Source organism: Aspergillus pseudonomiae (assembly GCF_009193645.1).
Source record: "Aspergillus pseudonomiae strain CBS 119388 unplaced genomic scaffold BDV37scaffold_47, whole genome shotgun sequence".
NCBI lineage: Eukaryota > Fungi > Ascomycota > Eurotiomycetes > Eurotiales > Aspergillaceae > Aspergillus > Aspergillus pseudonomiae.
The window spans coordinates 12,989-24,325 of NW_022476039.1; the positions used below are offsets into that span (position 1 = coordinate 12,989).

At 49.7% G+C, this 11,337-nt stretch overlaps 4 protein-coding genes across 4 annotated transcripts; 2 read left to right on the plus strand and 2 right to left on the minus strand.

The window, feature by feature from the left end:
- Nucleotides 1–217: 217 nt before the first annotated feature.
- Nucleotides 218–2,012, plus strand: gwt1 (putative GPI anchor biosynthesis protein Gwt1). The gene is made up of 2 exons (XM_032082354.1): nt 218–463; nt 530–2,012. The coding sequence occupies exons 1-2, from the start codon at nt 368–370 to the stop codon at nt 1,934–1,936; spliced, it is 1,503 nt and encodes a 500-aa protein (XP_031940046.1). The 5' UTR covers nt 218–367; the 3' UTR covers nt 1,937–2,012.
- Nucleotides 2,013–2,065: 53 nt separating this feature from the next.
- BDV37DRAFT_152658 (amidase) lies at nt 2,066–4,446 on the plus strand. The gene is made up of 3 exons (XM_032079011.1): nt 2,066–2,317; nt 2,439–3,025; nt 3,091–4,446. Exons 1-3 carry the CDS (start codon nt 2,193–2,195, stop codon nt 4,206–4,208), a joined length of 1,830 nt encoding a protein of 609 aa, XP_031940047.1. The 5' UTR covers nt 2,066–2,192; the 3' UTR covers nt 4,209–4,446.
- A 116-nt stretch (nt 4,447–4,562) lies between these two features.
- pdeA (3',5'-cyclic-nucleotide phosphodiesterase PDE1) lies at nt 4,563–6,987 on the minus strand. Its single transcript, XM_032079010.1, has 3 exons — nt 6,352–6,987; nt 5,465–6,150; nt 4,563–5,410 (listed from the first exon to the last, which is right to left on the minus strand). Exons 1-3 carry the CDS (start codon nt 6,511–6,513, stop codon nt 4,684–4,686), a joined length of 1,575 nt encoding a protein of 524 aa, XP_031940048.1. The 5' UTR covers nt 6,514–6,987; the 3' UTR covers nt 4,563–4,683.
- Nucleotides 6,988–8,902: 1,915 nt separating this feature from the next.
- Nucleotides 8,903–10,724, minus strand: BDV37DRAFT_152770 (SSH4 family protein). Its single transcript, XM_032079012.1, has 3 exons — nt 10,167–10,724; nt 9,780–10,085; nt 8,903–9,725 (listed from the first exon to the last, which is right to left on the minus strand). Exons 1-3 carry the CDS (start codon nt 10,618–10,620, stop codon nt 8,962–8,964), a joined length of 1,524 nt encoding a protein of 507 aa, XP_031940049.1. The 5' UTR covers nt 10,621–10,724; the 3' UTR covers nt 8,903–8,961.
- Between the last annotated feature and the right edge of the window lie 613 nt (nt 10,725–11,337).

Sequence of the window (11,337 nt, forward strand, 5' to 3'; positions counted from 1 at the left end):
ACGTTTAAGAGCCTGGCTTGTTCAAGGAGAGCAATTGGGGAATTGCGTGGAAGATGGCAGAAGATAATTGATCGAAATAATTGCCATTTGAGGGGAAAGTAACTAGTGTAATTGGATTACCATACACCGTAATTATGGACAGCCCCGCATTCCTTTGCATTGTCACTTATGTACCGTACAGTAATGTACATGTACATGTACATGCTGTTCGATGCACGCTGATTGCAAGCTGTCATCATCTTGTCCGATAGCTTCTCCCTTGGTATGGATCGACGAAGAAATTATACCCAATTCTCCAGTACTGAATTGAACTGAGGGGGTCACTGGAAGGAAGCTTCAACGCGTAGCCAGCAATCGAGGCATTAACATGGATTCAAGTTACAAAGCTCGAAAAGAGGCGTTCGTGTCGAATCTCACAGGTGGAAGCATCCTGGAGATCAACGCCGTCACCCTCGTTGCTCCTGTAAGTGGTGCTCTTTCTTGACCTCGCTCTACAGCTACGCTTTGACTAACACAATCAACTAACCAGGCCTCAGTTCTTCTCTGGTCGGTGCTCCAGTCTCGTCTTTCCTTCTTCAATCCCTATGGTGCGCCGGCACTAGTCACCGACTTCTTCCTCAACGTGTTGTCCATTCTCTTTGCAACCACACTCTATTCATCTGCGCCATGGACCCTGAATATTCTCCTAGCCCTTCCGGCTCTCGTACTACTCCTCACTTCGACGCCTTCCCGCACGCTACCAAAAGCTAAACCTCCGCGCTCATCAGCCGCAGCTAAGAAGAATGCCCCAAAGCATGCGTCTAACTCGCCCGAACCATTACCTGTTCACCCGTTTCTCACAACATACCGTGCCGCTATGATGGTCATCACTTGCGTTGCTATCTTAGCGGTTGATTTTCGCGTTTTCCCTCGGCGGTTCGCGAAAGCTGAGAACTGGGGCACATCACTCATGGATCTTGGTGTTGGGTCGTTTGTATTTTCGAGCGGAGTGGTCTCTGCTCGTTCAATTCTTAAAGGTCGGAACAGTCGCTCAAAGAAGATTGCCCTGTGGCAGAGGTTGACAGCCTCCACACGACACTCAATCCCTTTACTCGTCCTTGGATTGATCCGATTATATAGCGTCAAAGGTCTCGACTATGCGGAACATGTAACGGAATACGGAGTGCACTGGAACTTCTTCTTCACGTTGGGCCTCCTACCCCCATTTGTGGAGATCTTCGACGCCCTAGCTACAATAATCCCTTCCTACGAGATCCTGTCCCTGGGTATTTCGGTCCTGTATCAGGTAGCCCTGGAATCGACAGATCTTAAGAGTTACATTCTTGTCTCTCCGCGCGGGCCAGACCTGCTTTCTAAAAACCGGGAAGGTATTTTCTCCTTTCTGGGATACCTTGCGATCTTCCTTGCTGGACGTGCGATTGGCATCAGAATCATCCCGCGCGGAACGTCGCCGTCACGGTCACCCCAACAAGCCAGAAAGAGTGTGCTTATTAGCCTGGGACTGCAAACTCTTGTTTGGACAACGCTTTTCGCGTTTAATTCCACACACGCGATGGGTTTCGGGGCCGGAATCCCAGTTTCGCGCCGTCTGGCTAACATGCCTTATGTGCTCTGGGTGTCTGCCTTCAACAATGCTCAACTGTTCCTTTTCTGTCTCCTCGAGAGTACTTTCTTTCCCTCCACCCATCGGGAAACTGGGAAGGACGGCGAACTTGAACGGACATCATTTGCGACAAGCCGCATCATGGCAGCCTTCAACAAGAATGGGCTGGCACTGTTTCTCGTAGCAAATCTCCTCACGGGAGCTGTGAATCTGAGCGTCCCCACACTCGACGTCACCACTGCGCATGCCATGGCGGTCTTGATCGCATATGTGGCCATCATAACCGGCGTCGCACTAGCACTGGACAAAGCTAACATCAAGCTCAGCTTGTGAAAACATAGAGTTGTCTATATAAAAATTGTGTAGAATAATAATGGACATATGTACATTACGAACTTTAAACTATAAATAAGTAAATCGATGGAGCCGATCGGTCATCTTATGATGTGACACTGTGGCTTGGCGCTGGACCACATGCTGAACCGCGGTCCATTGATTGATTTATCAACAGAATGATTTACACTCATCACTGCTACATTTTCCCACACTCCTCTGTGCTCTAGGGTCGAGAGATCGCCCACGCCTCACAATGAGCTCCCAACCGCAGTTCATCCACTATCCCGAGGTCCGTGAAGGACCGTCCGTCCCCTACAAGAATGAAGACCAATCAATCCCCGTCTTTCGCGGCCTCCCTCTAGCTATCGGAGCTACACTGTAAGCTTTATATCCAACCAAGCATTTCTGCCAAATTGAAAGGAAGAAGGAAGAAGGAAGAAGGAAGAAAAAAGGATATGGATCACAAACGAAATTTCAACTAATAATTCACCCCAATCAGAATCCACAACGTGAGCTTCATCCAAAGCTACTTCTGGCGCAATGCCGGCTTCGATATAATCCACGATATTCCCCATTTGAAGCAGTACGCCGCCCGCTACGATCCTACCGTTGTACCTGTTCTTGAGAACAAGCCCGACATTTCCCCATCCCCGGCTGAACTTACCATCCCAACTCAGAGGAGGAATGGGTCTTCGGGTTACTATACCTCTGCCGATTACCATGCGCTGTATAAATCTGGCGAATTGACCCCCCTCGCCGTGGCCGACACATTGATGCACCTAATCCGTCGGGATGCGAAACCTCCCGGTAAGCACTCCATTGCGTTCCTAGATTCGCAGGTCGAGCGGGTTCGTGCTGCGGCGGAGGCATCGACAAAGAGATACAAGGATGGGAAGCCGCTGGGTCCGCTGGACGGAGTACCGGTTGCTGTGAAAGATGAAGTGCACATTGAAGGATATCGACGGACTGTGGGAAGTAAACTGGATTTCACAGGCGACTTTACGGGGACATCATGGTGTGTGAAGAAATGGGAAGAGGCCGGCGCAATCATTGTTGGAAAGACGACCATGCACGAGTTGGGTCTGGGTAAGCTGTGTCTACAATATTACTTCCCATGTAAAAAAACAGCATAGCTAACTAAGGCAACATAGATACCAACAACAACAACCCAAATCACGGAACACCCCGCAACCCCCATAACCGCAACTACTACTGCGGCGGCTCATCCGGCGGGTCTGGCTACGCTGTTGGCGCAGGTCTGGTGCCCATCGCCCTGGGCGCAGACGGCGGAGGCTCAATTCGGATCCCCTCATCCTTCTGTGGAATCTGGGGCCTGAAGCCATCACATGGCCGCATTAGCGCCACGCCAACGGTATCCCTCGCGCAAACGGTCGGCGTCTACGGCCCTATGGCAGCCAGCATCGACGATCTGGCCCTCGCATACCGCATCATGGCAGCGCCCGCACCCGCAGAGCAAGACCCATCATCCGCATCTTTCCCTGACCCCCTCACTACCCTGCAAGTCCACTCCTCCAAGCCGCGCACCAAAACCATCGGTATCGTCAGCGACTGGATCGACCGCGCCGAGCCTCCCGTCCGCGCTGTCTTCGATCGAGCCCTCGACTTCTACCGCAAACAAGGCTACGACGTCATCGACATCACAATCCCTTACCTCTCGGAAGGCCAGCGCGCCCATGTCCTCACCATCATGACGGAAATCGCTTCGGGCCTCACCCCCGACCAGATCGGCAAGCTATCGGCCCCCAACAAGGTCCTCGTCTCCATGGGCATGTGGCAGATTTCCGGCCAGGATTTCCTCGCCTCCCAGCGTCTCCGCAACATCATCATGTGTCATCTCGCCTATTTGTTCAGGAAGCACCCGGGCCTCCTCATCCTCACCCCCAGTACGCCCATCCCCGGCTGGAAGATTAACGGCGAGGCTGACCTCTCGCGCGGCTTGTCGGATGGGAAGTCCTCCGTGCGTAATATGGAGTATGTGTGGCTGGCTAATTTCACCGGCTGTCCGGCTATCAACTGTCCTGCGGGTTTTGTGCAGGATACTCGTGTGCCCGTTGGTTTGATGGCTATGGGCGAATGGGGTACTGAGGAGGATCTTATTGCTTTCGCTAGAGATGGTGAAGCCATTTTGGACCTCTCTGAGAATCAGTCGGCTATTAAAGAGCAGGTGGATGAGCAGTCGACGGGTCTGAGGATCCCTTACGGTGAAGGGTCTCTGTGGGAAGACGTGATTGCTTCGGCGAGAAAGTAAAGCGTAGGTAAGATCCTTAGATGCTTATAGTTTGTCTTCTTGTCCTATAGTTAGCACAATAGTTGGTTGTTATAATGAATATGTCCAAGATGCCTGGCCGATGGCATTGCTTGCTTGACGGAGAGCGTTGGTACCGCCGTCAAAGTTTTGGTATCATTGTGCTGTAAAAAGAATAGTTCGTAACATACATAGATATGGAATCGAGGAAAGCAAAGTAAATGTATGTACATCATTTAAGATACATAAGTTTGTAGCGCTGAAACTAGGGAGATGGGCTCAGCCCTGTAACCAAACAACGATGGGCACGACACCAAGATCGTAGAACGATCCAGTCTCCGCTTAGAGTGGGCCTCCTGATATGAGGCAGGAACCTTCTTATATCACAATCCTGGGCCACGTGGCGCTTATGAACGTTGTTCATACAGAGTACATGAGACTCAGAAAACCAAATAGGAGCTTTATCGGTCTGTCACCCTTAAATGTGAACACTCTCTCCACGTTTGGGTGCATGGAATTCGCATCCCAGATTAGCAGCCTGCGCCTGGTCTCGAAGTTGAGCCACGATAGTATCACTTGGACACGGGCCACCGTCCATGTCTTCTTTGATATGAATGAGATAGACACTCAAACTAACCAAAGGTGCCTCATCGTGCGGCCAGTTAGACTTCTCAGCCAGGGCTCCTATAGCTTGAGTACCAGAAGGATCAGTGGAGCTGCCGGGCACTGCTTGGGGAGCGCTGGTAATTGCCGCTGTAGAAGACCCAGGAAGCACATCTTGTGACCGCCGAGTCTTGGGACTCGTTGGCTGCGAGTCTGCGGGTGTTTCTCTACTGGCGCGTTTGCGTTTGCCAGTCCCTGAGCTGCTTGGGTATCTGGCCTTAACAACTTCACTAGCCAGCACCTTGAGCTCCGCGATTAAGTGTCGGGGGCAAAGATGGCCGTATAAGGACTCATCCTCCACATCATCAGTATAAGAGCATTCGATGAAGATCGCGCGTAGTTTCCCTGAAACTATACGAGGCGCTGCCGCCTCCCAAACACGCCTGTTGCGGGGCTCGACTGAGATCGAATCGGGTTCCACGTCGCCGAAGATGATAATCTCGCGGCCCGAGTGTTGTTCACGTATGAAAAATGCAGAGCTTTCAACACTCGTCCAGGTATCTCGTGGATTCGAGGGTCTACGCATGGCCGGAGACATGTACCTATACAATTCGTTTGCTTAGTACTACGGGTACCATCCAAAGGACCAAACTTACCCTGGCTCTTCTTGTGTCAAGGAGATAGCGGCTCTTGAAGCCGAACGCATCATGAATGGATCACCCAGATACATTGCAGTACTTAACGAGCGCCGCATCTCAGATTCGGGGGTATAGTGTCTCCTAGTACACCCATGACTAACGCCAAAACATCTGTAGTACAAACCCTCACAAGCCCGAGTATAGCCTCTCATTTCATCTCGGCCCATCCTTGGGTTGCCTCCTTCTTGCAAACGTTGGTAGGTGATCAGACCTGCGCCACCGTCTTCATCTGAGAGGTTTGGCCAGATCACTTCGTTAAAAATATGAGTCTTTATGGCGGAGATGACAGAAGGTAGTGCAGCTACTGTCTTCGGACCGTTCGTTGCCTCTAGGATTGGCGAGTTCATGGCAAATCCTGAGAAATGGTCTAAGTGCGGATGAGTGACCAAGATGGGTCCAATGACTTCTCGCAGGATGTGTGCTGCATTCGCTGGAGCAGTCTGGAAAGGTAGAGACATGTCGGTAAACGGGCCAGCCTGAGCTACCATCTCATCCATGTCATTGTGTGTTTCTAGGATATGAATTATTCCACTGAGTAGTGTTCCCGCATCGACCGCAATCACTGTATCTGGTCTCCAGCTAGTTGATGTCGATCGGACGAGAATTCCCGTGACTCGATCTTCCCGTGGGCCTCCTGTTGGACCCTTTTGAGACAAGTTAGCATTCAGCCCATCTGTCGAATTCCGGGAGTCGTGTGATACTGCGGAAAGATAGAGCGCCGAGGGATGGTTTAGGCAGGAGCCACAAGGCCTTGTCCTTCGGATACGAAACCATCATGCGAAGCGAGACAGACTGGTAATTGACGGAATGGGAATTGTTATACGTGTGTTATAGGCTGGACTTACCAGAACAATTACTTGTAGATCTCCTTTGCCAGGCTCGGGGGGCCTCGCAAACGGACCCGCTGCAGGAACTTCAACATTGAGCTCTGGGCCTACACTATCCTGCTTTGTGTTCCCCTTCCCTTTTCCTCTCCCGGAAGCCCGTTTGCCTCGTGACTGATTCATTCTCGTCTGTACGCAACTAAGAAAATAGATTTGTTTTCCCTCGGTTAACAGATTCAGGAAACAAGCATCTAATCTGTGGAGGTGCCGAGTATTGAATATGGTATTTTTCTCAGCGCTGGCCAGCTCACTTTTAGAAGAGAGTGTGTGTATATCTGCAGAGGTGACCGCGAGATTCACAGTTGGTAGGAAGATTAAAAGCTAATAAAGTGAGTCCGTCATCTGGTCGACAACTATCTCATTGCTTTTGCTCGTCAGAAATATAGCGAAACGGCAGACCTCTGGCAATTTCGTGTCGCACGCGATTTCGCAATTGGAGTGCGGCAAGGAGATGCGTAATGGTTCTACAGCTCCTTGGGATGTTGTCTGGCTGAGTACAGGACTAGCGGAACTATTCGAGCACTAACAAAGCGTTGTGAGATCTTCCGTCACGACATGTAAAGATGATCATTGCTGAGGACTCACCGACAGAGAGCTTCTAGAACCGAAAGACCGGGTCAAGGCGTCCACAAATTGATTGCAATTGCCTTCGGTAGGATTGCTACTGTCCACAGAATCTCCGACAAGGCTCGTGTTGCACAAACCAGAACCTTTTCTAGGGCAGAATTTCCTTTTTCCTCCGTTTTGGAGTTCGCGTGCGGAAGTGATTTAAATGTGGCTGGTAATCTGCGATCGGACAACCACGGTTGACGGATAGGCCCAACAAGGAACGACAAAGAAAGTAATGATGATAAATCGGCAACGTATACTGCCTGTATGCCTTACCTTCTTACTTCAAGAAGTTAGTGGGAAACCCCAGCCAGTTGAGAAAGAGGTTAAAGAGTGGTGCCGCGTACTTCGAGTTGGGGAACAATGGGATAAGAAATAAGATCAGGAACGAAAGGAACAGCCTTCAGCCCAGCTGTGACTCTTTTTCCTTTTTCTTTTTTTTTTTTCCCTTTTCCTTTCCCCCTCACATGAGCAAAAGGCGGGTAAGCAGAGGCCCATTCTTCCATTTCAACCGATGGAGAATAAAGTTAGCGCAAGTAGCAACAGCTCGAGTGTAACCGTGCGAGCTGAAAGGAAATGTATGGTTGGATGACGTCGACAGACCGTCTCCAGTTGCGGCACGCCAGCCGATTATCGCCTGAAACTCGGTGATCGATCTGAGATTGTGGGGAAACTCATTACCTGATTCAATTCGTCTGACCCACTTTTTCCCTTTTGCTTTGCTTCTTTTCTGCCCTACGAGGTGAGTATGTGGAGTACTCGTCCTATTCGGTGTAGGGATAGTAGTACTAGGTAGTAGCGGTGGTGGGAAGTAACTGTGCTCCTACCTTCCCTTACGAGCCGGTCCTAATCAATGAATGTATGTATTGATTTGCAAAAGGAAAGAGAGACACTTGGCGCCAGGGTCATCCAAAGGAACAAACAACAAAGGATTCTCACGGCAGAATGTACTTCACTCTCTCTCCATTTCTCGCGGTCGGAGGAAGAAAGATATGTACCGGGTGGAATTGAAATAAGCAATTCCTTCAGGTGTGAAAATGTATTATATAAAACATTCCGCTGACTGTCAAGGGGACACGGTGATAAAAGTCGAGTTGAGGTATTAACAGTGTCCCATTTGCCATGTGGGATCTAATAATAGCACTAGCAAATCGAAACGAATGATCTCTATATCACCGCAGACTACCACGACGTTATATCTAACGCGGCTTGTTTATCAAGAGTTTCTTATCCTAGACATTATCCTGGTAAAGTTTGTATTATTGCTGCCAGCATTGAATTCTCAAAAGCTTACCGCAGAGATGGCTTTCTTTTACGAGAAGACAACATGTAGTAAATATACCATGAAGCATGAGAGGGTGTTAAGTCCTCTAGCAGATATAAACATAAATTAGCGATGAGAAGTCAGCTGCAGTTCTGCCACTACATATACAGGCAGAAAAAAGTAAATGTGAGTGTAGATGCAGTCAAGAAAGGGCATTGTTTGTGGGTGGGCTGCTTCAAGCGTCACCCTCCACGCACAGCATAGAGTTATTCCGTTGCAAGTACTTCTGAAGGAAAGTAAAAGAGGATATCATTTGACAGGTCTGATATGTCAGACCCTTCCAGGGGTAAGCAGATCCCTACATGCCTTGGGTTGAGCTGCAAGCTTGCCCAGAACGTTGGTGGTGCCATGTCTTCCCCAAAGCATGTCGATCTGAAGAGACATAGAAAGCAAAGCACAAAGAACCAATCCCTATATACGTTATTTATTTCATGTCATTGCCACATCCTGGTGGCATAAAGCCCATAAAAGCCCCAACCGCAATAATCCCATCCATTGGAACGCCAACCGTGGCCGCTAAAATCAATTAACAGAGAGGAAGCCAGCATATTTGATGGCTCGAAGACCATATACACACATCATAGGTTTTGCTAGTAACGGAACGAAACAGAAAATTTAGATTGTACGCCTCGGCTGAATTAGTTGATCCCATTCGAACGAGAAGGATTGCCATCCCGGTTACCGACGGCCGCATCATAGCTAGGTATAGGCGGTTGATCCTGGCGTGGCAGATCTTCACTACCTCTTCGGCTGCTATCGGGGCTCGAGTATTCCGGTGGAGGAGCCTGGTCGATATCTTGGGTATTCAACAGTGGAGTATGCTCCCCATCACCAACATTTGTGCGGCTTGAGCCTTCTCCAGCATCTTCATTTGAAGGAATGTGGGCGAGCTGGGCCAGGGAAATATCGGTCGGGGACCGGACCGGACCGGGACTGGCTGATGGTGCAATTCGGACTGTGGAACTCGTACGTGCATTGTTGGCATCCTGATAAACTCGCTGGGAAATTTGAGCAGCACTCTCGCGACCGGACTCCAGCAAAATGCTACCCTGCTCGCTACCATACGGTGGCGGGGGAGCTAAACTACCCGTCATTGGCGCCAATCCCCATTTCTTGACATTGGCCTCGATAAACACAAAGCCCATTTGTCCGAAGTTGACATGAACGGTGCAGGGCCCATTTGCTCCGATAGTGGGGAAGAAATTTTGAGCTTTTTGGCCATGAACCACATCTTCCAATTTCTTGCCATTCCGAGTGAAGAATATCGTGCCTGAGCGGGGCCGATAACCAACGCCGATCACATCGCCTTGCGACAGCGGAGGGCCATATAGTGTTGGCGTAAAGGGCTGATTATATCTCCGGTGACCTGTGGTTTGGTATGCTACTGAGGCTCTATGATAACCTAAGAAACAGTGACATTAGCGTTTGGCATGCACCCAAGCGATAGTAAACCTACCTGGTAACCGGAACAAAGGATATGGCTTGGTGGTCATGCCAATACCAATAAGAGTATTCTCGGGCTTATCGTATATCTTCGCCTCCCAATAGTAAACATCGTTCTGTTTCGGAACAGGTAAATTGGTTTGCACACTGCATTCAGAGTCGTAGAACTCAATCTCTGTGCGGGCCTCGACAAAACAGTTGGCGATTTCCAGCTCCGGTTGGAACTCCCATGCTGAAACACCCTTTTCTTGGATCGCGAGGAACTGGGAGAGAGAGATATCGGTTTGCATCGATTCGGGTGGGTTAGCTTCGATGAATGCTAGAACACCGCGCAGATTAGCGATGAGCGATACTCCTACACAAAGTCTTTGCATTCAGCCGCCAACGAGCAGAAACTCACCCTTTGCCCTCAGATACTCGGACCGCGACAGATCATCCATGGCCTCCAAAGCCTCGGTCTCCTCGCGCAAGAACGCTTGCTCATCATCATATTCACCCGGCCGCCCAATGCGGTCCAGAATAATTCTACCACGTTGAGTATACTTGAAAAAGAAGAATATCGCAAGAACAAGCACCGCAACTGCTGCAGATCCGAAGGCGGAGAGGACGCCGATCAAGATACCCTTGCCGGTAGAACCCGAATTGCCACTGGCGCCGACCAGACCGCCATCCTGACTTGAAGAGGACATTGCCAATAGGACATGTTCGATATTGGATGCCACCCGTTGAGGATCGGTGGTCGGATAGCGAGACTGTGAGGCTGGCGACGTCGTTGGATCGCTTATCACGGAAGTGGTGAGGGTCGAGGGAGCACCCCATAGGGCACTGAGCCCCGAAGCCTCAGATCCCCGCATTGTTCATTGACTGGTTGGGGACTCGACGTCAAATTTAATTCGGTATAGAAAGAGTTGACAAAAACAAAAAGAGGGAGAAATAAACTGCAGCGAACAAAGTGGATGGAAGTGAAGGGGCGGAAGGAAGAGGGTATAATGATGAGATGAGAAGATGAGTTGGTGAGATGACAGTACAGGAACGGCGAAGTTAACAGTCCAGAATCGCCGCCATGTGGGGAGGCGCAGCGACGCTTCCGGACAATTGCGTTCGGATAACGAATGTGTTGGTTCAACGAACTGTAATACAAAGAATAGATCGGGTTCTCTTCCATATAGCATCTACCACCCGTTTCAGAAATTGGAATTACTTTATGCTTGTATCCCATGGATGCAAGGCTAAGAAAAGGAGTGAGTAGTGATAGTTATTCTACCACTCCTTGCGAGACCTTCGTACGCCTTCTAATTCCAAGAAAGTGTGGCGTACCAGTGTATAGTTATTACAAGAACAGATGATGACCCTGCATCCAGCCTATGGACAGGTACAGACATACTACTACATACCCGACTCCGTACAGTACCTGGATTTTGAGACTCAATACTTACTACAGGTAGTACTCCGGTAGTACTAGTAAGACCATCACAGGTGCCGTTTAAATACCGGATGTACGGTACCGTATCAGTAGGCCATACCCAACCTCAACTTAGCCGCCTCCAAATTAAACAAACAAGCTGATAACA

Coding starts and splice junctions, on each gene's coding strand:
- gwt1 (XM_032082354.1), top strand. CDS start 368: ATGGATTCAAGTTACAAAGCTCGAAAAGAGGCGTTCGTGTCGAATCTC. Junction 464..529: donor CCGTCACCCTCGTTGCTCCT/GTAAGTGGTGCT, acceptor TCAACTAACCAG/GCCTCAGTTCTTCTCTGGTC.
- BDV37DRAFT_152658 (XM_032079011.1), top strand. CDS start 2,193: ATGAGCTCCCAACCGCAGTTCATCCACTATCCCGAGGTCCGTGAAGGA. Junction 2,318..2,438: donor CTAGCTATCGGAGCTACACT/GTAAGCTTTATA, acceptor CACCCCAATCAG/AATCCACAACGTGAGCTTCA. Junction 3,026..3,090: donor CATGCACGAGTTGGGTCTGG/GTAAGCTGTGTC, acceptor AAGGCAACATAG/ATACCAACAACAACAACCCA.
- pdeA (XM_032079010.1), bottom strand. CDS start 6,513: ATGAATCAGTCACGAGGCAAACGGGCTTCCGGGAGAGGAAAAGGGAAG. Junction 6,151..6,351: donor ATCTACAAGTAATTGTTCTG/GTAAGTCCAGCC, acceptor TTGTCTCAAAAG/GGTCCAACAGGAGGCCCACG. Junction 5,411..5,464: donor TTGACACAAGAAGAGCCAGG/GTAAGTTTGGTC, acceptor CGAATTGTATAG/GTACATGTCTCCGGCCATGC.
- BDV37DRAFT_152770 (XM_032079012.1), bottom strand. CDS start 10,620: ATGCGGGGATCTGAGGCTTCGGGGCTCAGTGCCCTATGGGGTGCTCCC. Junction 10,086..10,166: donor CGAGTATCTGAGGGCAAAGG/GTGAGTTTCTGC, acceptor GCGGTGTTCTAG/CATTCATCGAAGCTAACCCA. Junction 9,726..9,779: donor TCCTTTGTTCCGGTTACCAG/GTAGGTTTACTA, acceptor ACTGTTTCTTAG/GTTATCATAGAGCCTCAGTA.